Raw genomic sequence first — 24,435 nt, 5'->3', positions numbered from 1 at the left:
AATAAATATGGGGACCGACAGCTTGGGTATCGAGTTCTGACCCTAAAAAGGTGTTAAAGGCGGGGTAATCTCCCGCGGGCAGGGTTAAGGGCTTGTGAGTGGTGTGGAGGGATGTCAATTACGCCCCCTTGCACCAGAGAAGTTTTTATGGCCTGTGCAATGCACCTGTTGCTGTTAGTGACCCTCAATGGCAAACCCAGGTCTCTGTAGTTTCAGCCTACCTCTCCTGGGAAACAGGATCAAAGAACTGAATCTCAAATAAAAACCAAAATAAATAGTTAACATTAAGTCCTTTAAGAACTTTTGAAAAGGTCCCCCCTCTGGAGCTCTCTAGGCTCCAGACAAAGTATCCCTGGGCCTGTTCTGCAGAGACTGACAGCACCTCAAACCATCTTATTGCACACTGCTGAGAACGAGCACACACAGTTTATTCTGCTTATTTTCATAAAATATGTTAAATGGTATAAAAGAGTAACAATAAATATTCAAGGAATTATGTGTCTTTGATTCTATTTGAGACAAACAACAATCAGGCACTTTTACAAGAAAAAAATAAATTTATTCATGATTTGCATGCAGACTGAAAAATGCCTCAGAACGTATTCAGAAATACAGATTAAAAAGGCATCTATATGCATACACAACCTTACAGTATAATTAATGTTTATATCAGTATTTGTCATCATTCACAGTAAACAGGTTGATTCAACGATTTCATATGACATTCATCACCCCCCCCCCCCCATCCCATTTGAATTTGTGCTGGAACAAATTTCCTTGAAATGAGCAGATCCAGATTGCTATCCTCTCGAGGTGACACATTATTCCGTCATCCCTGATGTATCTTTGGAAACTAGAATGATTTATATTCTAATTAATCAGACATTGACATGTAACTACACTGGGCTTGGTCCATTAACCTACTTGAAGAAGCTTAGCTACTGTGCGACTATTTGGGGTTACCATTGGGTACATTACCGTGCTACTACTGAGCTGAGGGAATCGGAAAGGGTTGATGACTGTAAACATCATGAAACTATGTGAGTTTCAATATGAACTTGGACCACGGAAAAAGACTGACAGGAAATGGACGAAATAAAATGAACACCTTACAATGTAATGCACGCCAAGACACCCTGCAGCATTAAGAATGAATCATTATTATACCACCAATTCTCAACAGATACTAAACATTGTTTCTTAATAAATGTAGGGATATTGTATTGAACTACATTAGATTCTGCTGGTGTTCATGTTGTGTCCATTACCTGTAGATGAGGTAAGGGCTGAGGTATGACCCTAGCATCTTTATCTGAAGAACAAATGAGCAGCAGTTGAGTCTGATATGTAATCCACATCTGTGCTAGAGGAGCACAGAGAATAGTCAAGGTTACTGAATGTGAACAAACTCAAAAAGGCAATACGGTCAATGGGCTCAAACAAACCGGAATGTGTTCCAGATGCACACGCGCACACACACTTGCACATGCTCAGCTGAAAACCTGCTGCAGGAGAACAGATGTAACCTGTAGGATCCCATCAAAACAACACAACACAGTGCACACAGAGCATCTGGATTATAGTTCTTCAGCCGTCCAAACCACAGAAGGCGGGGGGGGGGGGGGGGGGGGGGGGGGTTGGGAGGAGGCTGCAGTGAGCTTTGGCTGTCAGTACAGCGTGACTGTAAATTCAGAGCAGGGTGGGGTTAAAGATGCATGGCTGCATTCACCCAAGCACGGGAAGCCCAGACTCGCAAGCACCCAAAGAAGCCTTTAGTGAGGAGCTGGGAAAGTGGAGGATAAAAAATTGGAGCACCACACGCCCTGATCATGGAGGCCGGGGGAAGAGCGCCAGCCCTTGATCTACTCATTCGAAAGCTGCATTTTTTTCAGGGTAATTCTAATGAAATTGACTTGTTGTTGCATTGTTTTTCCTGACTACGTGTACAGTTATTTGAAGGGATTACATTTTCATTTATCTCGGGAACACACAGTGTCTGGAAATGCAACATCAGTTTTCGTGGAATTCTGCACTAGTAAACTCAGAAATTGACTCCTGAGAGTCAAAGCTGCATTATCAGGATACACTACGGATAATTAAATCTCCAGTGTAAAGATGGCCCCTTTTAGAATAAGATTATGGCCAGTATATACAGTATCTCACAAAAGTGAGTACACCCCTCACATTTTTATAAATATTTGATTATATCTTTTCATGTGACACTGGCTGTGTGATGTGTTATTTTGAGGGGACAGCAAATTTACACTGTTATACAAGCTGTACACTCACTACATTACATTGTACCGAAGTGCCATTTCTTCAGTGTTGTCACATGAAAAGATATAATCAAATATTTACAAAAATGTCTGGAGTGTACTCACTTTCGTGAGATACTGTATATACTATGACAGGCAACAACAGGGTCCTACAAGATCAGGAAGGTGAGGTTAGGGAGCAGCTTCGGAAAGAGGATCCTTCCACTACCAACTCACCTTATAATCAACTATTCATTCCACTCCTTCGCCTTCCCTTTCCTTTGTTTGCTAGGCAGACAGAAGGCAACGCCCTCTTTGTCTCGACTCCATCTTGCAGCTGTCAGAGCAAATGCCAGACAACTCATTTGACATACTAAACGTCCACAAGTGTGGGATCATGTGTGAGGGTTAAGCTCTCTATCTCGGCACATGGACACTCTTTACAGGTAAAAACACATACAAGTCACTTAAGAGCGCATATCCAGCCAGTCCAGCTGATCACAGTATTACAGAAATAGAGCTGCCATGCCAGAAAAGTCCTATAGGAACCCTGAGATTGATGAGAATCTACAGGTCAGACTGGCCTCATACCTAGGCCTATCTTATAGGACGTTTCTGATTGGCACACAGGCTGTGAGGGACCTAAAGGTAAGAATTGTTTGAGGTTCCATAGTTTGAGGTGATTTGTCACTTAAGATGTAATGGAGCTAAGTTAGTTTGGGGAAACAGGAGTTAAGATCCCTTCCACAGCCATGTGGAGCAAACCCAGCATTCAACAGTTTTAGCAAAGCGGCTTGTCCAACATTGAAGTCTCTCTGTGTCATGTTCCGGTGGCAGGCCACCACACATACACTGTCCATTGGCACGCCCAGGCCTCTATGGTAAGGAGGATGGGGAGGTAAGGTCAGGTGGGTGGTTCTGGGAAGTTGAGTCCGAGCCAGAGCCACGAACCCAGATCCAAGGTGGCGACGGCGGTGGCGGCGGAATAAAAAAGCGCTGTGTATGTGTGAACGGCGGAGGAGAGGCGCATAGGGACAGTAGGGTGGGGTTGAGGACGAGGAAAGAGGGAGGGGGAGGAAGAGAGGGTGGGGGGCAGTGGTGGGGGTAAGGGCGGCGAATACGGCGGTGGAGAGGAGTTGACTAGCGGGAAGGGAAAGGGTGTGTCCGCATGTGCCAAGCCTCACCAATCAATAAAACACCACCCAAAAAGATCTTTAGACATCCATACTCTCTCTCTGTTATTCACTCACTCATCCTCTCTTTCACTCACACACACACACACACACGAAGGACACAGAGGGCACAGTCAGTCGCCTTATATGCTGATGCGAGACAGGACTCTTGAGTCTTGTGGAAGGGGTCTTAGCCCCACACCACCGCCCCCCCCCCACCGATTGCACTGCCATTGCAGCTGAGGAGGAGTTACGGGGTTGGAGAGGGGGACAGGTGGTGATGGGGGGGGGGGTGTTTGGTCAAGGCACAGTCAAAGGAGGGGCGGCAGGTGGGGAGAGGAGAGGTCAGTGCTTTTGCTTCGGTTTTTTATTTTTTTATTTTTTTTTATTTACCTTGGTGGTGAAGAGAGAGAGAACAAGTCCCAACTGCGGTGGCATCGCGCTTAAAAGTTGTCCCCATGGCTCACGCCGCCACGCTCACGCACGGCTGCACGCTGGCCGTTCCAGGTGGCACGGTGACCTAATTCAGTTGAGATAGTTAGTTCAGAGCTGGACTGTCGCGGGGCTTTTTTTTTTGCGGCAGAGTTACAGATTATCACACATGCAGGTCTGAGAGTAGAGTGGACACAGAGACACACGGAGGGGGAGAATTTGGTGCAGCAGGAAGAGACCAGACCAGACGCACACCCATCAACCCCAGGAACAGGACTGCTCCACAGATCAAAATGCACCCAGGCCATTCTATCTGTGTGCCTCTCCCCAGCTCTCAACATGATTTCAGAGTGGGTATAATATCCTCTCTGCAGGAAAATCACTTTACAAAGACCATACCAAGCCTTTCTTGCCAAAATGAAATACTGAAGTGCATTTGGTCAAGTGCAAACCACTTCACAGAAATTTTGGTTTGCACCCAGTTTGAGAGGCTGGAGAGAGAAAGGAGCACCAACCCGCACTTACCCTGACCAAAGAGAGCAAAGCTGGGCCAGCATCTACACCTGTCTCCCACTGGGTCCCCAGTCAAATGGGTCTGGTGGTCATTTTACACAAGAGAAACAGATAGTGGAGAAGAACAACATAAACAAGAAGGGGAAATGTCCAAACCCTTTGCTTTCTTTTACCACAGTAGTAAGCCAAACATTCTTTATTATAATAATGATTATAGTATACATATTTTTCAATTAAAAAGCATGCTGATTTTGTTTTTTGATTTTTTTTGTCTTTTCCTAAAAAAAAAAAAAGGCAAAAATTAAAATACCTCTCTAAAAAATAACGTCTCAAACATGGCAAACAAGACATTTCGCAAACCACATAATTCTACAAAGGATGCAACTGGTATGTGTTTGTATATACAACACAGAAAGATTACACTGTGAGATGCAAAAGTCACTTAACCACTAAAAACCACACAGGGGAGAGAGGGGGGGGGGGACAGCGAGGCAGTAAGGTGATTTCAGAGGGCATGTCTGTGTGTGCATCAGACTGCTGTCAGATAGTAGTTGCAAAAAACTCCCAAGTGATTGTTTTAAGTGATTGCAGAACCAAATGGGTGGGATTTGCCATTCAGGACAAGTTCATGAATAAAAAAAATTAAATAAAAAAGGTACCTGTCCTTGAAAGTCAAGCTTTTGTTATTCCTGATGTAGCAAACCCCACCTATCAGATCCAATAACTGGAATAAAAACAGACACTAAACTTTTTTTTTGCAATTACAATCTGAAGCAGGTCTGGTATTTGGAAAAAAAGTAGGATAGCTGGGGCAACTGGAAGTCACTGCCCCATCTCTCACTTCATTGGTGCTATCACTATCATTCCTGCTTAAAACCAGCAGCTAAATATGAACCTGTCAGGCTCAGTTTGTGGCTTTTTAAAAACCCTATGATATGAAACAAATCTAACACAAGTCCACGAGAAAGCTTCACTGCTCGCCTTCTGGATACTAAGCTCAGGAGGGCTCCTGTTACCCCCCGTTGAAATTATTAAAAAGTCATAAGCACTTAAAATGGGGGGGGTCCCTCCTCTTAATGCACTTCACTCAAAGCTTATAGGCACATAATTGAGCTTGTCACATATGATTCCCAATAGGATGATGTGTAAATATCCTTTGTAAACAGCTCATTCAGTAGTCACACATGGGTTTTTTTCGATTTACAATTCATTACATCCCAGGATGACTTGTGTTACACGTAAACAAACAAAACACTATTTTTAAAAAAAGGCCTCTGAACATGTATGAGGACAGAATATCTACAAAAGTCATTGTCACTAAAAACCGGCTCCTCCCTCCCTAAACTGCTGACCCTGTACCTTTTACGAGGAGCAGGAAATTAACTGCTGACCGGGTGAAAAGTGTGGAATATGGTATAATAGAATAGACTCTACACTGAAATTTACAGTAAGAGGTAGGCAGCTGTAGTTAGAAAGAGAAAGAGAGGTGAAGCAGTGTCTTCCAGTGTTAGTTAGAGTACAGGTGGGGGAAAGAGGGTCAAGGAGAGATCCAAACATACATTACAGTACGTATTATGTGTGCTTTACGTTTTTTTTTTTTTTCTTTCTGCAAGGTGCAGTCTGCTGCTGCGTTTGTGCGCTGCATGGTCAGGAGCCATCATATACATCTCTCTCTCTTTCACACATACTACATCCACATCACATTCAAGACAAACACCCCCTAAAACACGTCAACCTTGGTACTGTTGGACACAGTGCAATGCAGCCAGTACACAATGTGTGTCTATCTGACTTCCCATCTGATTACATTACAAATCAAACTCTTCAACATAAGGCAAAAAAGGTTTCAAATTAGCTGCCCTAACTGATCATCTAGGCCTAAGGAGGATGGCTGATGACTGGTTCATAAACCAATGTCTTATCGTAGATTTGGCCGTAGAAAATCATAACTGGGTTGCGGAAATAAAGGCATATGAAACGACTGACTGGGTCAGTCTAATACTGGCACAAGTGTGAGACTGGCACAATTAAAAGTAAAACTGAGAAGCACAAAGAATGCCCGTGCAACAGATGGGAGCCTCCCTTTCATGGCTGCACTGTGTGTGCGCACAAACAGGACCAAGGTCAGCTGATCCTCGTAAAGCAGGTTAATAAACCAAGGAGCCCCCCAGTTTCAAACCCCACCCCACACACTTAAGAGCCCCCAGATGCACACACACTCACATACAGCTGCTGTAAGGTGGTCAAGGTTTGGGGTGGAAAAGGAGACAGGGGTGTGGGGGGGTTCAGGGCAAAGAGGAAAGGGTAGGGGCAGAGAGTTGTGTGCGACTATCGGAATGGGGGCTCAGGCGTGTGAAGGGAGAGTTCGGGGCGGCGGAGGATGGCCTCCTTGCGCGTGGGCGGCGGCAACGGCGGCTCATACACCCTGGGCGCAGCCATGGCGGCTGCCACTGCCGCAGCGGTGGGGACCACTGGCCTGAGGGCGTCCAGCGTGGCGACTGACTGGGCAGACATCGCGGATACTGTAGGGACTGCAGACACTCCCGGCATTCCAGGGATGGCTGTCACTGTGCTTGGTGGTGGGTAGGCATACTGGAATTGGGGGTACTGCTGCAGCTGCTGGTAGTACTCTGCATAGTACCTACGAGTAGGGAGGAAGGGGAACAGAGATGGGTTATGGTAGGGAGAGGAGGGTTTAGGTAGGAAGAGGGTCAATAAAGGCATTTATTGGGAGTAACAAGAGTGTGATAAAGTGAACAAAAAACATAACAGCATAATTCAGCCATGAGGAATGTGCCCAGAAGATTGAAAGCATGACTTTAAACAAGCAAGAATCAGATTCCTAGAGGTAAAGAGTTGGAAAGTAAAGTAGTAGAGATCCTGAATCTCTGCTCTCTCTGGGATTGTGTCAGGGGAACTGCATAGCAGATGGTAAAGAGAAAGACCATGTCCTACCTGGCCATGGGGTCCTCTGCAGCCTCTGCTGCCTCTTCTGCTGCTCGGCCAGCTGGTGTGGGGAGCAGGGGTCGGCGTGGTTTGGCTCTCTGGTACATGAACGGCTTCATCACTGGGTCTGGTAAGAGAGGTAGCGACCTCCGTAGGGGACTGCGGTCCCTCTCACCAGATTTTGCCACAGCAGCCGCGGCAGCAGCAGCCGCTGAGTGCTGCTCAGCCACAACCTGCTGGCCCTGGGCAAAGTAATGTGCCTGCCTGGCTGCCTCAAAGATGGCTGCAGTATGGTCCGCTGCTCCCATGGCGCTTATATGAGCGTAGGCTGGTGTGGCCGCACCATAAATTGCTTGAGCTACTGTGTAGGCAGGGTTGACTGCGGCCGCTGCTGTTTGCATTTCTAATCCATGTGCAGCAGTCAGATAGACAGGGGGGTTGGCCATAGTTGGGGTGTAAACCGGAGTCGCGTAGGCAGCAGCGGCAGCAGCTGCAGCGGCCGGAGTTGCAGCCATCTGGCCGTAGATGTTAGGGGTCATAGAGCTGTACATTTGGTGTGTGGCACCTGATGTAAGAGCTGCCTGATTGGCCATCGTTCCATAAAGCTGATTGGCAACATTGGCACCATACACCTGGCTGGCAAGGGCACCATAAACAGCTGGATTGACCGGATTTCCATCAGTGCGTGTGCCTGTAGTGATCCCAGTGAGAGCAGCATATGTCGGGTCAAAGGTGGAGGTGTTGTAGACAGAGTTGTGCACACTTTGCTGGACCTGTAGTGGCAGGCCGGCGGCGGCAGCAGCGGCAGCAGCCAGAACCGCTGCTTGACTCTGGTACTGCTCCAGAGAAGGCTTCCCCACGGGGCATTCTCCAGCATAGTGGCCCTGCTTTCCACAGTTAACACAGGGGATTTTTCCTGTAGGTGCCTGCTTGCTGGGCTGGACCTTGGACAGCTCTACAGACAGGGGGCGGCCTTTAAACGAGGTGCCGTGCAGGGCCTCGATGGCCTGGAGTGCATCTTCCTTGTTTTCCATGTGGACAAAGGCATAGCCTGCAGAAGAGGAATGCCTGGCTGTCATTGAGCGCAGGGACAACAGTTAGCATCACAGTGGCATTGCCACAGGCACTTACTTATTACTTCTATGAAAAAGTATAAATTGTGCCAAAGGAAACCTCCTTTCCATCATTACAACAAGGACGTGGGGGTTTATCTTGTTTTGCACACTGAGACATCGCATAGTCAGACTAACACACTGTAGCACTCATAATCTCTCAGCAACTCAACACTAAGAATAAGTCTCAGAATCAATCTCTTACCTGCACTACAACATGACTTCACTCATACACTAGTTCCACAATTTTTCTTACGTCAAGCACAACTTGAGTATGATGTGACTGGGAGCATTTTAAAACAAGTCAAATGTTACAAGGGACTTCGCTCACCTTTGACTTTGTCACATTCAAGAACTTTTCCAAATGTCTGGAACAGCTGTTGCAGGTCTTCAGTGGTGCACATTCCACTCAGATTACCCACAAACACCTTGGTGGAGTGCAATGGCCTTCCCCTCGACTCCTCCACCACCAAATTTCGTCCACGAAACTCCCGTCCATTGAGCTCCCGGATGGCGCGCTCGGCGGCACCCTCACCCTGCAGGTGGACGAAGGCAAACTGCCGCAGCACGCTGCAGCTGACCACCTGGCCGTAGGGTTCGAAAATGGCTGACAGCTCCTCCTGGGTGGTGTCCAACGCCAGGTTGCCCACGAAGAGCTTCACTGTGTTGCTCTTGTCCATGGCGCTGCAGAGAAACAGAAGTGATGTACTTGACTGTAGTTAGAGATAAGTGAGGGGATTAACTACATAGTACAACTATCGGCTATGCAATTATTTGAAAACAGGGGTGGACTGCAGCAGTACACAGGCACATAGCTGAACCACCTATTGGGGGGGGGGGGGGGGGGGGGTACATCAATAACACATGTAAGACACTATGCAGCATTCACTCAAATAAAAAAAATGCATAAACTTCAAGGAAACTGTTATACATACACTCTCTTGACAAAGAACCTCAGTGCGTGAATGAGCAGCCAGATTAACATTCAAATATCATAAATCAAAAACCACACAGACATCACATTTACCTGTGATCTGACCGCTTGGGTCAGATAAACACATATTAGGAAAACAGAGCAGAGGGTTTCCCTACAGGGAACAAGGACACAGAGTATGTCTGTGAATAACAGCCAAAGGCACCTAAAGGATCGAATTAAAGATCTCTGTGCAGACGATCTCATTCTCACTCGAGGTGGCTGTTCCTCCATTACGAAACAGCTATGAGTCACACTCATACACAGGAGAGGGCCAGCGGGAAAGGAGCATTTTACACCAATACCTTCAAGTGAGAGCAGAGTGCATCACCTCACATGGCATTTACAGTGATGATAATACAAACTTTTAGACAACATGGCCCCTTAGTGTTGAAAAAGCTGCTTTAACATTCCTAAATTTCCTCCTCACAGGCTTCTGGACATACAGGTAAAACTGGAGCGTTCCTGCAGGTTGGCCAACACCTTTCCATCTCCTGAACAACCGTTATGGCTGGTTGTAAATCAAAGGTCAAACTGGAACATGACACCAGAGAATGACATTTCTATTTTTTGGTTTAGGGCTCCAGCCAGCTGCCACTGGCTCAATTACACCTCCTACCGCTGCTGCTCATAGAAAACATGTCAAAAGAGATGCAAGTAATCTGCTTTAGTGTTAAAACACTATGTTCATGAGAGTAACCCCCTGTGATATGGCTGCTGCAGTAACACTGGGTTCGTTTGAGGTATAACCAGGGGGAAGCTGGTTTTGTGATGACGCAGCACGACGCTGAGTCAACACATTTCCACAGCTCGGTTCATTTAAATGCGAAAAAATGGACTAAAAGACACAAGTTAAGTTGGTTAGACACGTCAGATAGCTTAATGGCATTGCCCACGTTCGCTTTATAAATGTGAATGGCAAGACAGGATGGGTATTGGTTTCCCCCGGGCGCCCAAAGCAAAACAAGTCCCACGGCGAAAACAAGCATGGGAGAAAAAATAAACAAAACCACTTGTTTTAAGCTGTAATATACAACGAGGGCGACAAACTACATAATACCTGATAAAAAAACTGGCTCTCAATAAGGGATCGATACAATGTAACGTTAACAATCATTTTTCCGCACAGGACTGAGTAGTGTAGCCGCGAGTGATTCCTGTGCAACAACACGGTCTAACAGCCTTTGTCGCTAAAACATACCAGTGGAAAACACTTCAGCTTTAAGACCAATAGGAATTATTAGATCCCATGCGGCTCAGATGAGAATAATACTGCAGAAAAGGCGATTAAATAAAAGGATCTACCATCTTACCTAGGCGGTGCTGCGTTTCAAAATGGTAGCGCCTGCTTCCGTTTGCATGTCGGGCATACTGCTGGAGAGGCTGCAGAGGGGGAGGGCGGCTGCTGCTGCTGCTGCTGCTGCAGCACCCGGAGGATGCTGAATCCTCACAAAAACCACTCATAAAATGACTCAAGCACATACAGTATGCGTGCACAAAGCCAGTGTAAGCCCATTTAATGTATTAGAGCCACCAGAATAATTAAAAGCTACCTCATAGCTACAGGGTTCTGCTCCAAAGAGACAGGCAACAAGTGAGTTTAATTAAAGAGCTCATTATGGGCCATGGTAAAAAAATAAACACATTTGTTTAACAACAGAACAGATAAGTGCAAAATTACTGTTAATGCGGGCATTGTATGACAGAGATTTACACACTGAAGTAGTGCTGGAAAGTGAATCAGCAAAAATGTTAATCATTTATCAAGCAAAAGCACCAGATTCCAGCATCTACTTTTCACTGATTTATATTACTGTATATACATACAATATACTGTGCAAGTATATTTTTGGATTAATGGAGGGACAAAAAAAGAAGATTATTTCAAGGCAAAACTTTCGGCTCTGAAAAATACAGATATTTTCACTGATTTCTGATATTTAAAGGAATAAATTGTGAAAAACAACCCCCCCAAACAATCCACCCTAATCTGCACTCAAGGTGCGTTTACAGCCCTCAGACACAAATGGAAAAAAGGACACCGACTGAACTTTTGGTGGAAAATTCAATACGCTTATTCAAGCATCACCAGGACAAGACAGATGCTCAATTTGGAAAAAAAAAATCTATGCAAAACCTGCTACACACACTCACATGGCCAATACGGTGCACACAATGTCCCAATATTGATGTCTTTGCCAAGAGGGAAAAAAATATCCATTATGTGTTAACAGAAACAAGTGTCAGTAGGTAGAAGTTTTGTACATTATTATACTTCAATCATTGTGTACAACTTCTGACAAGAGAAGACAACAGACGATTTGAAGCAGAAACTGCCCCCTAAAAAGTCAATTTTTCCTACATTCTATGACTTTAAAGTTGGCTGCAGTAATAATGAAAGAACTGTACACTCAAACTCCATGTTGAAAGAACAGCTGAGCGCCCCCCCCAAACTTCCACACCCTTGTCCTTTCAATCTGGATGGAATTTGACTCTCTCCCTCAAGCTCTTTTGAATCTCTCTCACACAAGTCACTCACACCACCTTATGGATTTTAAATGAACACGCTCAAGTGGCTCAGATTCCCTCTCCCACATGTCCTGACTTAGTCCAGTGGTTCCCAAGCTTTTCTGTCAAGTACCTTGGTACCTTGCACCCTTTTAAGCAAATTAAATGTTTCAAAATAACAGGTCATGATGGTTCCATGGCTGCACATGTTCACAAATGTCCATGTTTAGGCTGATTCTACCACCTGGAGTGGATGAATCTGGTTGTTTCAGCCATTGATCTATTACTTTCAGCAATCTATTTGGACCTTTTTTTGTTGCCTTTTAAACTCGCTTTTACGCATTCTCAAATCGCAACACTTGGTGTTACAGCTGTAGGTTGTTGTGAACATGAGACGTACCCCGAGGAGTTGGCCTATTGCAGCTTGAAGGCTACTAATCTTTGTGACAGTAAATTAACTAGTTCAGCATCACACCATTTTGCAATCCTATTTGTGTTTTGATTTTCCTCCACACTGCTTCCACGTATCCACTGCACTGCAGAAGTAACCCCTGGTGAATAAGTGCCCCTGGCTGGGAATCACTGAGTTAACTCAGTGATTAGAGTTAGGTGATGAGAGTTGTAGGATGTTAGCAGTGTAATGTTTTTTTTTTTTTACTACTACTGTTTTTGAGAGGCTTGCATGATTCATTCATACACTTTAACAGCAAATTGAAGTGCATTTAATCGCAGCCAGTACACAGCTAAAATGGGTACCTCAAATCTTACAAGCGCATCAATTTAGACAGTGACGAGACAGATGTGCCAGAGGCGACTGGTTATACAAAGATTTAACAGTATTTACAGACATCTAGCTAATCAGAGGTTACCTTTCTCAACTCCCAAGCTAATCTGCTTTAGTGCTTTTATAATCCTCAGAGGGCACAAACAGCCACTGCAAGAGTATTAGATTTCCTCACTGCAAAAAATATCAAGAAAATAAGGCTATTTTTCTTTGGTCATCTGCCCAGCTGTCTGGAAATATATTCCTCAGTGCTCCATGTCGCTCGCTTCACTCTGACCCTCTGTCGACAAATGACCCCCTGCATTTCTTTTCAAACTGTCCAACATAGGTTACAGATGTGTTTGGCGTTTCAGATGTTCAGAGGTGTGCTGCCGGAGTCTCTGTGCTGGCCTTTCTTCGACCTTTCCCAGCTATCGGTCTGTCTCTCTCCTCCCACAGCGTGACCCCGTCACAGGCACAAATCTGTTTGGGGTTTTGGAAAAGACCTGCTGATCGGGCGATGATCCCACAGGCCAGCCTGTAGAGGAGAGAAAGAGAGACAGGAAAATTATATGCAATCAAAACAGCTTCAAAAGTGCCTCCTCTCTCTACCAGCAGTACCTGCAGGGAGTGAATCACAGCAGCAGCTGAGGAGGAGGAGGACTGTCTGTCTGAGTTTTGCATTCTTTCTAAATTTTACTCAATATTTTGATGTCAGATATATGATTTATTTTACGGACACTCAAGATTTGTTTCCAGTGAGATATTATTCATATGGTGACTTTGCTGTTGCTGCTCTAGAAAACAAGATTTAGTTATATTTAAAATATTCATTTCTTATCCTGTTTGGAATTTATAGACAACCAGGCAGCTAATACACACACTTAAATATTGAACAATGTTATTTCACATTGTAGATTTGCCTCATATCGTGCAGGCCTAATATGAACTGATGTAATACGGGGACTCTGATGTGGTCAAATCAATATCACAATAATTTAATACAGATAAATAAATACATTGTAAATACATTTAAATTACTGCAGATTTAAAATAGGTTTATTACAAAATGGCTAATAATGTTCGTTGCACCAAACTGCATGTCAATGTTCACTGAAATACTACCAATACAAGGAAATATTTATGATATGGATTTGCTGATCAGAAGCTCCAGAACAGCTACTAAAGTAACCCTGAGGTGAGACTGTTTTGACGTTTTGTTCCACAACTTCTTTCATTTATTATTTTTAAAACAACCCAAAATAAAGTCATCCGAAAGGTCTATCACAATATTACTTAACAAAACTTTCACAGTGACAAGCTCACATTTACACCCTCTGTGAAAAACAGAGGCAGTGGACACATTAATAGAAACACCTTACAGTATATATGCCACCTCTCAGGGACCTGGGCTACTGGTGCTAAAGCTGTTCCTGTTATTTTGTCTACCCCCTGCAATACTGAATGAACCTATCAATGCCCAGCTCAGACTACGTATCCCACCTCACATCTTATTTTGTACTCCCAACTTAAACCACAGCTGTTGTCCCACCTTTCCCCAGAGTTTCCAGTCTGTTTGGAGAGAGGGTGATTGCCTCGACCCAGATCGTCCTCCCCTGCGTCCACTACCAGCGATCGGCCAATCACATCCCACACCTGCGGCATGGGCAACAAGGTGTCAGTAAAGAAGAGATTAAAAGCTGCCATGTGGTGTTGTTTTTCAAAATAGATGTTGCTATATGACATCTTTGCCTGCCTTACAACCAGTGAAAAACATGGCTCTGTGTTTTTGTGTGTGTGTGTGTGTGTGTTACTTTTATCTGATGGTCCTCTTGCCTAAATGAGGTTCTGCCATCTGGTCCAGCAACAATATTTCCCAGATCACCTACATGCTGAAATAAAATACTGCTTGTGAGATGAATTACACAGAACCACAATGAATGAATAACACTGAAAAGTGAACCACAGAAATAAATACACAAGGAGCGCACAGCATGAAAGCCAGAAGACGCTGCCTCAGACTTGTACCTCTTTCACACACTTTATTGAAAATTTTGCACCTGAAGCAGGACTGCTCAAAATGGCTCCTGCGGGACACATTTGGCAATCTCAGAAGGGTATCACATATTACATTTGGCTTGGATTGAAGTTTTAATATATCTTTGGAGTGATTTTGTCAGAATTTATGATGAGAGGATATATTATTTACTTTGTGTTTTGCTCCTTGATCCTCTGACATCTCAATGTTCTGGCACATTTTCTCCAAATTATAAAAATGAATGGTAAAGTGATTTTTATAGTTATAAGGAACAGATATGACTGTACCCTTTCAGAGTCCCCTGGACCACCGTGTTGTCTTCCAAAGGGGTTATAGTGCTCTCCGCAACTGTAAAAAAGAAGAAAAAAATAAATATAGAAAAGCTAAAACATGCTGTTGCTGTCAATGTGTCATTTGCTGTCCACAGTTGTTAGAGTTGCAAAATGAGAAGATTCATTTGGGGACAGACAAGATAAGGTGACTGACAGCTGGAGCACCATGAATCATCAGTGTAAAAGATTAGCAACCATGCTAAAAATGTTTAAAATGTGATTTTGTTTTTGGTGATACTTTCTTTTGCTTCTTGAAAAATGTTCAGTTTAAAAAGTCAAAGGCACACACCCATGTACATCAAAATTTAAGTATAGAAGTCAACCATGACTCTGAGACACAGCATCACTGCAGTTATGTGTGGCGCTAATTGCTAAGTGGAAGCTTTACATGAACCTCAGCATGTCAGAACAGCTCTGATTCACAGCCTCAAACTGGCTTCTTCTCAAAACCAACGGCAGCTGAGGCTGATGGGTACCATAGTATAAATGCCCCCTCAGGAACAACAATTAAATAAATCAAACTGATCTGTGCTTCTACCAAGTGTATGTGGCTCAGTTATTGATCCCAACGCTTTGGCTGAGGACTTAAAGATCACCACTAACCAAGCTGCAGTTATGGCCTTCTCTACAGCGTTCGCTTGTCAACTAATTCTCCTCAAATGGAAAAGGACTTCATCACTGGTTTCATAAACGCCGGCTGGAAGACGCCACGGCACACCTCAAACTCTAACAGTTAAAAGCACATTCCTCCTGACTCAACCAGAAGATTTTATAATTTGGGTGTTATGATCCTTAACACAAAGCGAGTGTGATGAGATCTCGCGATTTTAAAATGTGACGATATTTCTCGTCGAGGTGAAAAGCTGTCTTAAGACGTCAGCATGACGGAGTGTGAGGGTGAAATTAGCATAGAAGATGACCCCGCCACTTATAAATGGCAGCATTTTAAAATGCACCCGCTTTGTTTAGAAGTTTGTGACTTTCAGTCAAATAAAGGAAAAATTTTCCAGCCATGTATTTCGTCATTGAAGTTTTCTTTAAAATAGTGTTTAAATATCGTCTTGTCTCGTTCTAGTGAGCCCAGTATCGTCTCAGCTCCTCAGTTAAATGTAACGTCACACCCCTACATAAAACCCTGGATGGGTGTTAAGGATTTTAACCAGGCCAGCCTGTCCAACCCCTTCATGCTCTTGCCTAATGCAGTTTTTAATGATACAGTGGTCCTACCTGTGGCAGTCCAGCGTGAGGTCCCCCAGGGTGTGGATGTGGAGGCCGTGGGGTCCAGGCTCCAACCCATCAATGGTCCCATCAATCAAGCAACGCTCCTCAGACAGCTGCAGGAAACGCACTACCCCCTGGATCTTTCCCACGCCAGCCAGCATGGCCACTGCTGAACCCAGGTCTGCCATAAAACAATTTGTGCGTTGGGATGGAAATTTTATATTTTAATATGTTTACTATGTTACATTTATCTGCTTTACTCTTATAGGTCTATATTTCACCGTGGTGTTTGATGCTTTATTAGGTGAAAGCAGTTCCCATTGGAAAGCAGCTCGTTAGAAGGTTTCTTATCTGGCTGTCCTTAATAGGCCTTCATCTTGGGACTGTTGGTTTCTACCCATTCCTCCCTAAGACAGCTGCGTAATACCCTTACAGTATAAAGTCACCTGTTTCTTACACTCTGCAGACTGGTTGCACTCTGTATGTTTGTCTGACCTTTAGCAAAGAATAAAACCCTTAAAGACGTCTGAATTCTTTATTTCAGAAGACTCACTAAAGGAAAACTGCTTGACAATGTTCAGGGCTGTGATCTCATTTACATGTAGCTTCCTCACATCTACTTACATCCAGGTCGTGTTTAGATGTTACTGCCGTCCATGTATGGATTAAGAATGCATTACAAATGCGTCTTGGTTGACTGCGTGAGATCAGATTATGTTTCTCAGCTCACATTTGATTTTATCTGAGGAAAACTGTGAGCTGAACACAAACATACACAGCTGGAAAGGCAGACTGTGGTGGCTATTTTTATATCACCTATAATACACATTTGTCTGATATGTTGTGCAGGGGCAAATCAACCGTAACCAACTGTGTTTAGGAGGTTAGCTATGCTAAACATGTACTACAAATCAGTTCACCTGTGTAGCACATCAGAATGCAGCTTAAGTGATCAAATCCCAGCGCAGCACAAATATGTGAAATCACACTTCTATTAGACTCTATTCCTAGAGCTTTCTACTTGTGATATGTTTATATGGGGCGGCTGTGGTGTAAGAATGTGTGTGAATGCGATGTAGTATAAAAGCGCTTTGAATGGTTGGAAGACTTAAAAGGGGCATAACAGTTGAAGCTACATTTAAGTCTCAGTTATCCAGCATCTTTCCTCTGCAATGAAAGCAACATGAACAGTTTTCTTGAGATTTTTGTCTGCCAATTTATCCATCCATTAAAAGCAAAATGACCATATCATATTGTGCTTAAAGATTCCCTCCAGTAGTGCTATGCTATGGGGCTTTTTTTCTGTAAGTGGGGGGGGACACAGTCCTGCCAATGGCTTCACACTATTCCACTGATCTACAGGTGGCGGAAACATGCCAAGATCTGCTGCAATACAAAGGCAGGGAAGAAGAAGACTGCTAGCAGGTAAACATCGATGTAAACAATGCTAGATTTAAAATACTATCAAATTGGCGATGCAAATCTTTTATTATTATGGAAGTGCACTCAACACACTCATTTTGACCTCAAGGATACACTGAGTGACACTACTTTTGATCAACTTTTGTTTGTTTACAAGAACACGCCACATGGCACCTTTAAGACAGTCAGAAGTAATAACTTAAATACTGTTCAAAAATTCATCCTGACATACTCACACTCCCTTTTTTTTCCATTTAACAAAAGAACCCCAAGTTCTCAAATGTTGTTTAAATACAAGTATCTGTACCATAAAGTGTGCAATAGTCTTGAAGAAAAGGTAAACAAGATTACAAATCTGACCAGACTTTAACACTCACTTACTTACATGACAACTGACAATTTTTGATACTTGCCGAATGCTACAAATGCTATGATTTGCCCCACCTCTCCAGCCACCATCCTTGGTGACTTTAACATCCATGTTGATTCCAGTGATATTTATGCTGCAGAATTTTTATCACTACTGGACTGCTTTAATTTCACACGTTTAATGTCAACGGCACCACACATGCTAAAGGTCAAGGAGCTAAAAAAATGCTCTGTCCAGGGCAAAAACTAACTATTCTACTACTCTACACTTATTGGCAACCAACAACATCAACCTAAACAGCTTTTTTTCCACTATTAATCGCTTACTCTGCCCACCTGACCCTCCTCAACCATCTGACGCTGCTGGCCTATGCTCCACGTTCCTGGAATACTTCCAGAAAAAGGCAAAAACCATCCACCAGCAACTGCAGCTGTCCAGCTCCTCCCACCTAACCACACTACCGCTGCTGGACACAAACTCTTCAACTGTCTTCACACCTAAGGACTGTCTCTCCTCTTTCTCCCCGCTCAAAACAGCTCAAGTTCTTAAGCTAGTGCCAAAAGCAAATGCCACGAACAGCAAACAGGATCCAAAGCCGACTGTCTTGGTCAAGGCATGTCTTCGAACTCTGGGTCCCACACTGGTCAACATCATCAACACCTCGCTGTCTTCTGGGGTGGTCCCCACCAGCTTTAAAACTGCTGCAGTGATGCCTACACTTAAAAAACCTGGCCTGGACCCAGATGATCCAAACCACTACCTCCCAATCTCCAACCTACCTTTATGCAAGTTATTGGAAAGGGCTGTGGCTGCCCAACTCAACCACCATATGCTACATCACAACCTCTACGAGCCATTTCAATCTGGTTTCAGGACACATCATGGCACAGAAACCCTCATTAAAATCACAAATGACCTTCTCATGGCAGCTGACTCTGGCCATGTCAGCATCTTAATTCTTCTCGACCTCTGCAGCCTTAGACACAGTCTCCTACTCTGCCTCCTCTCTAATAACCTTTAAAAAACAGCTTAAAACACACCTCTTCACTGACGCCTATGGGCTTTAATCTCCCCTGGCATGACCCCCCCCGTTTGTTAAGCGTCCTTGAGTTTGTGAAAGGTGCTATTAAAATCAAGTTATTATTATTATTATTATTGTGGCTTCTCACCTTGCTCTGATCCTCCAATGCCTTTCAGCACGGCCCTGCGTCCAGTGCTCTCTATCAGAGCCTGCACCTCTGCGCTGGTCAGAGCCGATTCCACCAGCACCTGCTCCTTACTGACGTCGACACTGACAGAGTTCACTCCTGCAAACACAGTAACAGCAATAAAAATCTTCCCTCTGATAGGCAAAGACTCACATATACAGTGATTTGAAAACCAACTAATCATTCAAGTTAACACTTAATTTTACCAGTCATCTAACAAATTTTTCTCAATTTATATGTCAATTAATTTCTTGATTAGTCGATTAGTTGTTTGGTCCATAAAATGTCAGTAAATGGTGAAAAATGTCAGTCAGTGTTTCCCACAGCCCAAGAGGATGTCCTGAAATGTCTTGTTTTGTCCACAACCCAAAGATATTCAGTTTACTGTAAAGAAACCAGAAAATACTCACATTTAAGAAGCTGGAATCAGAATATTTTTTACTTTTTTTCCCTTATTGTTCCTCTATTAATTATAAAAATAATTGCCGATTTAGCTAATAGTTGACAGCTAATCCATTGTCAAGAACTATAAAATTTGATACTAGTTGATAGAAGGCGATGAGACAAAATGTTCTGAGCCAGTTTTTTTGTTTGTTGTGTTACACTGAAAAGCAGTTGCTGATTTCTAGAGGGATTTCCTTGACAGAGCTACTCCATTTATACCAAAGTAAATATTCTTTCATCGTTTCTTTATCATTGGAAAGATTACTCACATATTTTGAAATCTCAGTGGACATGTTGACTGTCTCTATTTAGCCTGTAATTTGTGCCAAATTATAATGTTCTTTAGAGAAAACTTCATAGGATGTGACCGACCCATAAAAGCCTGTACGTGTTGAGACAGACTGACAGACAGACAGAGTCCGATATAAGAGCAAGAGCAAGTGATTGGAATAATAAGCAATGATCAGAGTCCAAGTTTAATAGTAGTCTGGGTATATTCAAGTGTTCAGATTAGTTTAAGTGTTCCAGTAGTCCCGATGTGCAAAGAGCAAAGTGTTAAAACAAAGCCATATAAAGTTTACTAATAATGAAACATGCTATTGTAATGGCAGATCAAACATATTGCATGTAATCCCTGGACTCAGAGAGACTCATGTGTGATGTGGCGCTGAATCTGTGCAAACGTAACAGTCAAAGCATCTCTGTTCTCTGTGCTATCCAGACTTCAGGGACATCATGTCTCTGTGGGATGATATGCTTGACCCTGAAGCTGGATACATAACAGGCTCACTCTGCTCTCCTCCCTCATCCGAGCATGCGTGTACACAACGCATCTGTGTCGCTGTGTGTCCATCTGCAGGTGATTCAATAAAATGGCCCAATGGTCACAGTGGAGGATTGAACCCAGGTCTCTCACACCAAAGGCAAGTGTCTTATCCACTGCCACCACCACCCTTATTTAAACTGGAAGTTTTTCAGGTCACATAATTGGTGTAAGTTCAAGGCGCTTGCTATCTGAACAGGGGCTGGCAAATAAAGCCTGTTCTACTTTGGCCCTTGGTCTTGGAATGATGTGCGGACCAAGCTCAAACTTAAATCCCTCATCTCTTTAAATAATTTTAAATCTAGAATAAAGGAAGTGGTCGCCTTTTGCTGCGGCTGCTTTGCCAAATAAATATATTATCTAATATTGCTGTCTTGTCTATGAACTGTGTCTATGAAGGGAATTATGTTACACCATATATTTGTTGTGTTGTGTATTGCTGTTGTACCTAACGTTGTGGTTGTGATTTGTTGTTGTTTGCTGCTATTTGGCCCCGTCTTAACTAGGTTTCACTAGTGAAAGAGGTTTGAATATCAACGCGACTTCAAAAGCTAGGAGTGTTGTTATCTATACTCACCATAAACAAGTGACAGATAAAATCCATAAACAAGTGACAGATAAAATCTGACTGGCATGATCTGCTGTGTTTTGGTCCTCAGCTGTGTAAACCACTACATGACCATTAAAACGAGCTGAGAGGACAAACAGTAGTGCACAAGGAGCATTAAGGGCTCCTTTCACAGTACTGCTGAACATCTAAATGCGTTCTTACCAGGTTTACCCTCCAGAGCAGCTCGGACTTTATCTGCGCAGCTCTCACATGTCATCTGCACCGCAAACTCCAGCTGTGGAACAAGAAACAGACACGGTGGCTGACAGCGCGTGTGCACACGATCATAGCTGTGACTGCAGCGTGTTGTCTTGGCCCGCTGTCTAACTGCGCAGTCATACTACGCAGCAGTCATGTCACAACAGCAGCTGAATAATGCCTGTTTTTTTGTTGTGACATTGTTATTATGGGTGAAATTATGTCGTGATGTAGCAGAACACGAGCCTAAAAACATGACAGATGTCACCGTCTAACCTTGGCTGGTCTCTCCGAGTCCATGTTGCTGACGCACGTCGCCGCCTGTGAACTGAAAACTGAGTTAAATAGAAAACTTCCCACTTTTCTAGAAACGGAAACGAACCAACTGTACCTGCTCCCGGGCGCCGCCATGTTTGTGAGGTCACGGTGACGTCACTGCCCGTTACCGCCGCCAGGTGGTGCAATTTTCTATGTTGTCTTGTAAAGAGGACCAATGCGTCTCTCTTGTCTTTCTACTCGGCTTTATGAGCTGAAAGCCTTACGAAATTAAAGATGGATGTGGAATGTATGTTATGCATGCATAAATACAATCAATACATATTTTAACTACTTAAGTACTTATACAGTTATTTAAGTACTTATGCCTTGTGCTAATCTCTTCACTTTGGCACAAACCTGGTTTGTTTTTAAAGCACTCCATAAAATGTTTTGACCTGGCCCTTTAAACATGAAAAATAAAAGCAGGCATACTCATGCAGTAGTAGGACCCCAGTCAGTGTTATTGTATTATTTATACAATACCCTGTATATTAATTGTTGCATTTTATTTATTGTAGTTTGATCATGGTTAAAGTTTAATCCATAAAAATGCAAAACATTTTCATAAACTGATAAAATTTTTCTTTGTCTTTTTTGCTCTTAGCTGCTACACTGTCTGTCTGTGTCTATCTATAGGCTTAAACACTACGTGTTATATCTTAATCTGCAAAGTAACTGTTAAATTTAGCTAATAAATTAACGTAGTTGGGGTAAAAATTATAGCATTTACTTCTGAATTATAGTGTCGTAGAAATACATAAGTAAAGTACAGTTACTTCAAAATTGTAGTTAAATACAATAGTATTTTTAGGGCTGCTGGTAATAATGATGCAGTAGTTTGCATATTTGTTAATAGACACACAAGTATCTCCAAAATGTCAGCTGGGTACAGTAACTTTGAAAACAGCCTTATTTTAAGTTTGGTGATATTTAGTTTTTTTTCTTTCTCATTGATTTGCAAAATCATCTTATAGTATATATCATGCACCACCCACATTCAAAGCTGCTCAATTAAGAAAACAATGTAAAGACTAATATGACGATACTGCAGGTGTGTGTGCACACAAGAGAACAGTGCTAATGCAGCATATGATGGATTTTATATCAGGGTCGGGCTGTGGGAGGAGGGGGTTATCTAGACACAGAAGATTGTAGTGTACGGACAAACCACCATGAAGGTTGTAGTCATAATGATTGCTTTCTGCAGTGTGTGCTGCCTTCAGTTTAATTTCATAATGTGTACAGATTATTGTTCCAAAGTCGATCTGCAGATTAAAGCTCTGCGCTCCGTATGAGAAAGACCACCACTAAGCTGATGACTGCTTCTCAGGTTTTTAGAGGCTCAGAGGAGACCAGTGTGTGTGCGTGTTCTCTTTACATCCCTGTCATACCTCTTGGCATCTTTTTTTGATAGCCACAACAGAGATAAGCCACGGGAGATAGCAGATGACCATGATGTGGCATAAAATCTAGGTCGCCAAGTCTAAAATAAAAAGCTTCTAAATTAGACCTCCTCCACCTACATTTTGGGATGATGAGTATGAGATGAGTATGGAGAGTGACACATTTTCGCAAAACGTGCACGTGCACTCACCTACAGTGTGTGCTGATCCAGAAAAGCGGCCGTCATTTATGTCAAAACAACACCGAGAGGCCAATGTTTTACACAGAAGAAAGCCGAGCAGCAGCACAGTTAGAACACAGCTCCTTCTGTATCTTGTGGCTCATTGGCTTTGACCTTTGACCCCACGCTCAGTAATATGACCACAGGCTTTAGGAGGGCTGAGCCAGTGTGCACCAGGCTTAAAACACAACAAGGACTGACTTTCAAATGTGTGTGTGAGCTTTGTCTCTCTGTCTCACACACACATCGCCCACGCAGCAGCAGTTAATTTATTCCATGCATGTGAAACTGTCTAAAAACCTTTGCCCTCATGTTGATCCTCAGCACTGAGTTCTTCGTTCAAAGGAGTGCAGGGAGAGCTCTGGTGACACCTGAGCCCAAGGGAAGGGGATTTCATTAAAACACACACAAGCAGAAACACACAAGAGGGAGCACAGCGCTAGAAAGCAGAGTGAAACCTAATCACTACACGATCACTGTCCTCAGTAGATTCAGAGAGAGAGAGAAAGGAAGAAAAGAGGAGAGAGGAGGGAACAGATGGGAAAGAGGAAGAAAATGAGAAAAGACAGCGAGAGAAAGAAGTTGACAAAGAGGTGTGTGTGTGTGTGTGTGTTCGGGGGTCAGTGTGCTGACAGGAAGCGTTGACAGCCCTGTTTGGAACAGTAGAGGTTTTATCTGTAATAAATGAGGCACTATCCTTGCCTTCCTCCGCCACCATTAGCACAGACGTGGAGTTTTTCTTAGACTTAGACTATTTTCTTATTAAAAGCATCAGGAAGGTGAAGCAGCTCATGTTTCAGTGCAAAGCAAAGTAAACTTTATTTTTAGAGCAGGGAACAAAACATTCAACTGCGGATATGAAACCCAACCACAGCAAGACAAAGTGTTTTCTGTCGGATGCTGTAAGACAATGTGGGAGCACTTCTGATTCATTCAACTGTAGGACCGTAAAAAACCAAAGCAGCTTCACCAATGTTTGATTTAACCTTTGGTGTAACCAGACAGTCTTACCTATTAAAGATGTTCTTATAGGGCAAGCTGGTCAGAGAGGTGGGCCATGTGGTGCTTTGTGGACAAAAATGTTGTAATCAATTACTTCAGTACCTTTGAATGTCAGCTTTCAAGCCAACACAGAGGAGGGCTCCCATAAAAT

At 43.4% G+C, this 24,435-nt stretch overlaps 2 protein-coding genes across 4 annotated transcripts; both read right to left on the bottom strand.

Moving 5' to 3' along the window:
- Positions 1-536: 536 nt before the first annotated feature.
- Positions 537-10,821, bottom strand: rbm14b (RNA binding motif protein 14b). Of its 3 annotated transcripts, none has more exons than XM_038730755.1 (4): positions 9,458-9,522; positions 8,762-9,114; positions 7,328-8,390; positions 537-7,013 (listed from the first exon to the last, which is right to left on the bottom strand). In XM_038730755.1, the coding sequence occupies exons 2-4, from the start codon at positions 9,108-9,110 to the stop codon at positions 6,701-6,703; spliced, it is 1,725 nt and encodes a 574-aa protein (XP_038586683.1). In that variant the 5' UTR covers positions 9,111-9,114; positions 9,458-9,522; the 3' UTR covers positions 537-6,700. The 3 variants fall into 3 exon arrangements, with proteins under 3 accessions (XP_038586683.1, XP_038586682.1, XP_038586684.1); XM_038730754.1 differs by lacking the exon at positions 9,458-9,522 and adding an exon at positions 10,717-10,821 and having other exon boundaries at positions 538-7,013; XM_038730756.1 differs by lacking the exon at positions 9,458-9,522 and adding an exon at positions 10,717-10,821 and having other exon boundaries at positions 538-7,013; positions 7,328-8,369.
- An 835-nt stretch (positions 10,822-11,656) lies between these two features.
- Positions 11,657-21,768, bottom strand: LOC119911812 (copper chaperone for superoxide dismutase-like). Its single transcript, XM_038730757.1, has 8 exons — positions 21,617-21,768; positions 21,305-21,377; positions 19,227-19,364; positions 16,272-16,446; positions 15,000-15,060; positions 14,489-14,566; positions 14,227-14,330; positions 11,657-13,212 (listed from the first exon to the last, which is right to left on the bottom strand). Exons 1-8 carry the CDS (start codon positions 21,749-21,751, stop codon positions 13,053-13,055), a joined length of 924 nt encoding a protein of 307 aa, XP_038586685.1. The 5' UTR covers positions 21,752-21,768; the 3' UTR covers positions 11,657-13,052.
- Positions 21,769-24,435: the final 2,667 nt, after the last annotated feature.

This window comes from Micropterus salmoides, unplaced genomic scaffold (genome assembly GCF_014851395.1).
Source record: "Micropterus salmoides isolate LMB-PRFRI ecotype aquatic unplaced genomic scaffold, ASM1485139v1 Ms_hic_scaffold_2, whole genome shotgun sequence".
Taxonomy (NCBI): Eukaryota; Metazoa; Chordata; class Actinopteri; order Centrarchiformes; family Centrarchidae; genus Micropterus; species Micropterus salmoides.
The sequence above is the reverse complement of the archived record's forward strand: the minus strand, read 5'-3'. Positions and strand labels throughout refer to the sequence as shown.

Bases quoted from the DNA above. Each gene is read 5' to 3' on its own strand.
- rbm14b (XM_038730754.1), bottom strand. From the start codon at position 9,110: ATGGACAAGAGCAACACAGTGAAGCTCTTCGTGGGCAACCTGGCGTTG. The intron at 8,391-8,761 runs GTGAGCGAAGTC...GCTCAATGACAG, and splicing joins TGAATGTGACAAAGTCAAAG to CCAGGCATTCCTCTTCTGCA. The intron at 7,014-7,327 runs GTAGGACATGGT...CCCTACTCGTAG, and splicing joins GCAGAGGACCCCATGGCCAG to GTACTATGCAGAGTACTACC.
- LOC119911812 (XM_038730757.1), bottom strand. From the start codon at position 21,751: ATGGCGGCGCCCGGGAGCAGGTACAGTTGGTTCGTTTCCGTTTCTAGA. The intron at 21,378-21,616 runs GTTAGACGGTGA...CTTGTTCCACAG, and splicing joins ACTCGGAGAGACCAGCCAAG to CTGGAGTTTGCGGTGCAGAT. The intron at 19,365-21,304 runs GTAAGAACGCAT...CTGTGTTTGCAG, and splicing joins TGCTCTGGAGGGTAAACCTG to GAGTGAACTCTGTCAGTGTC.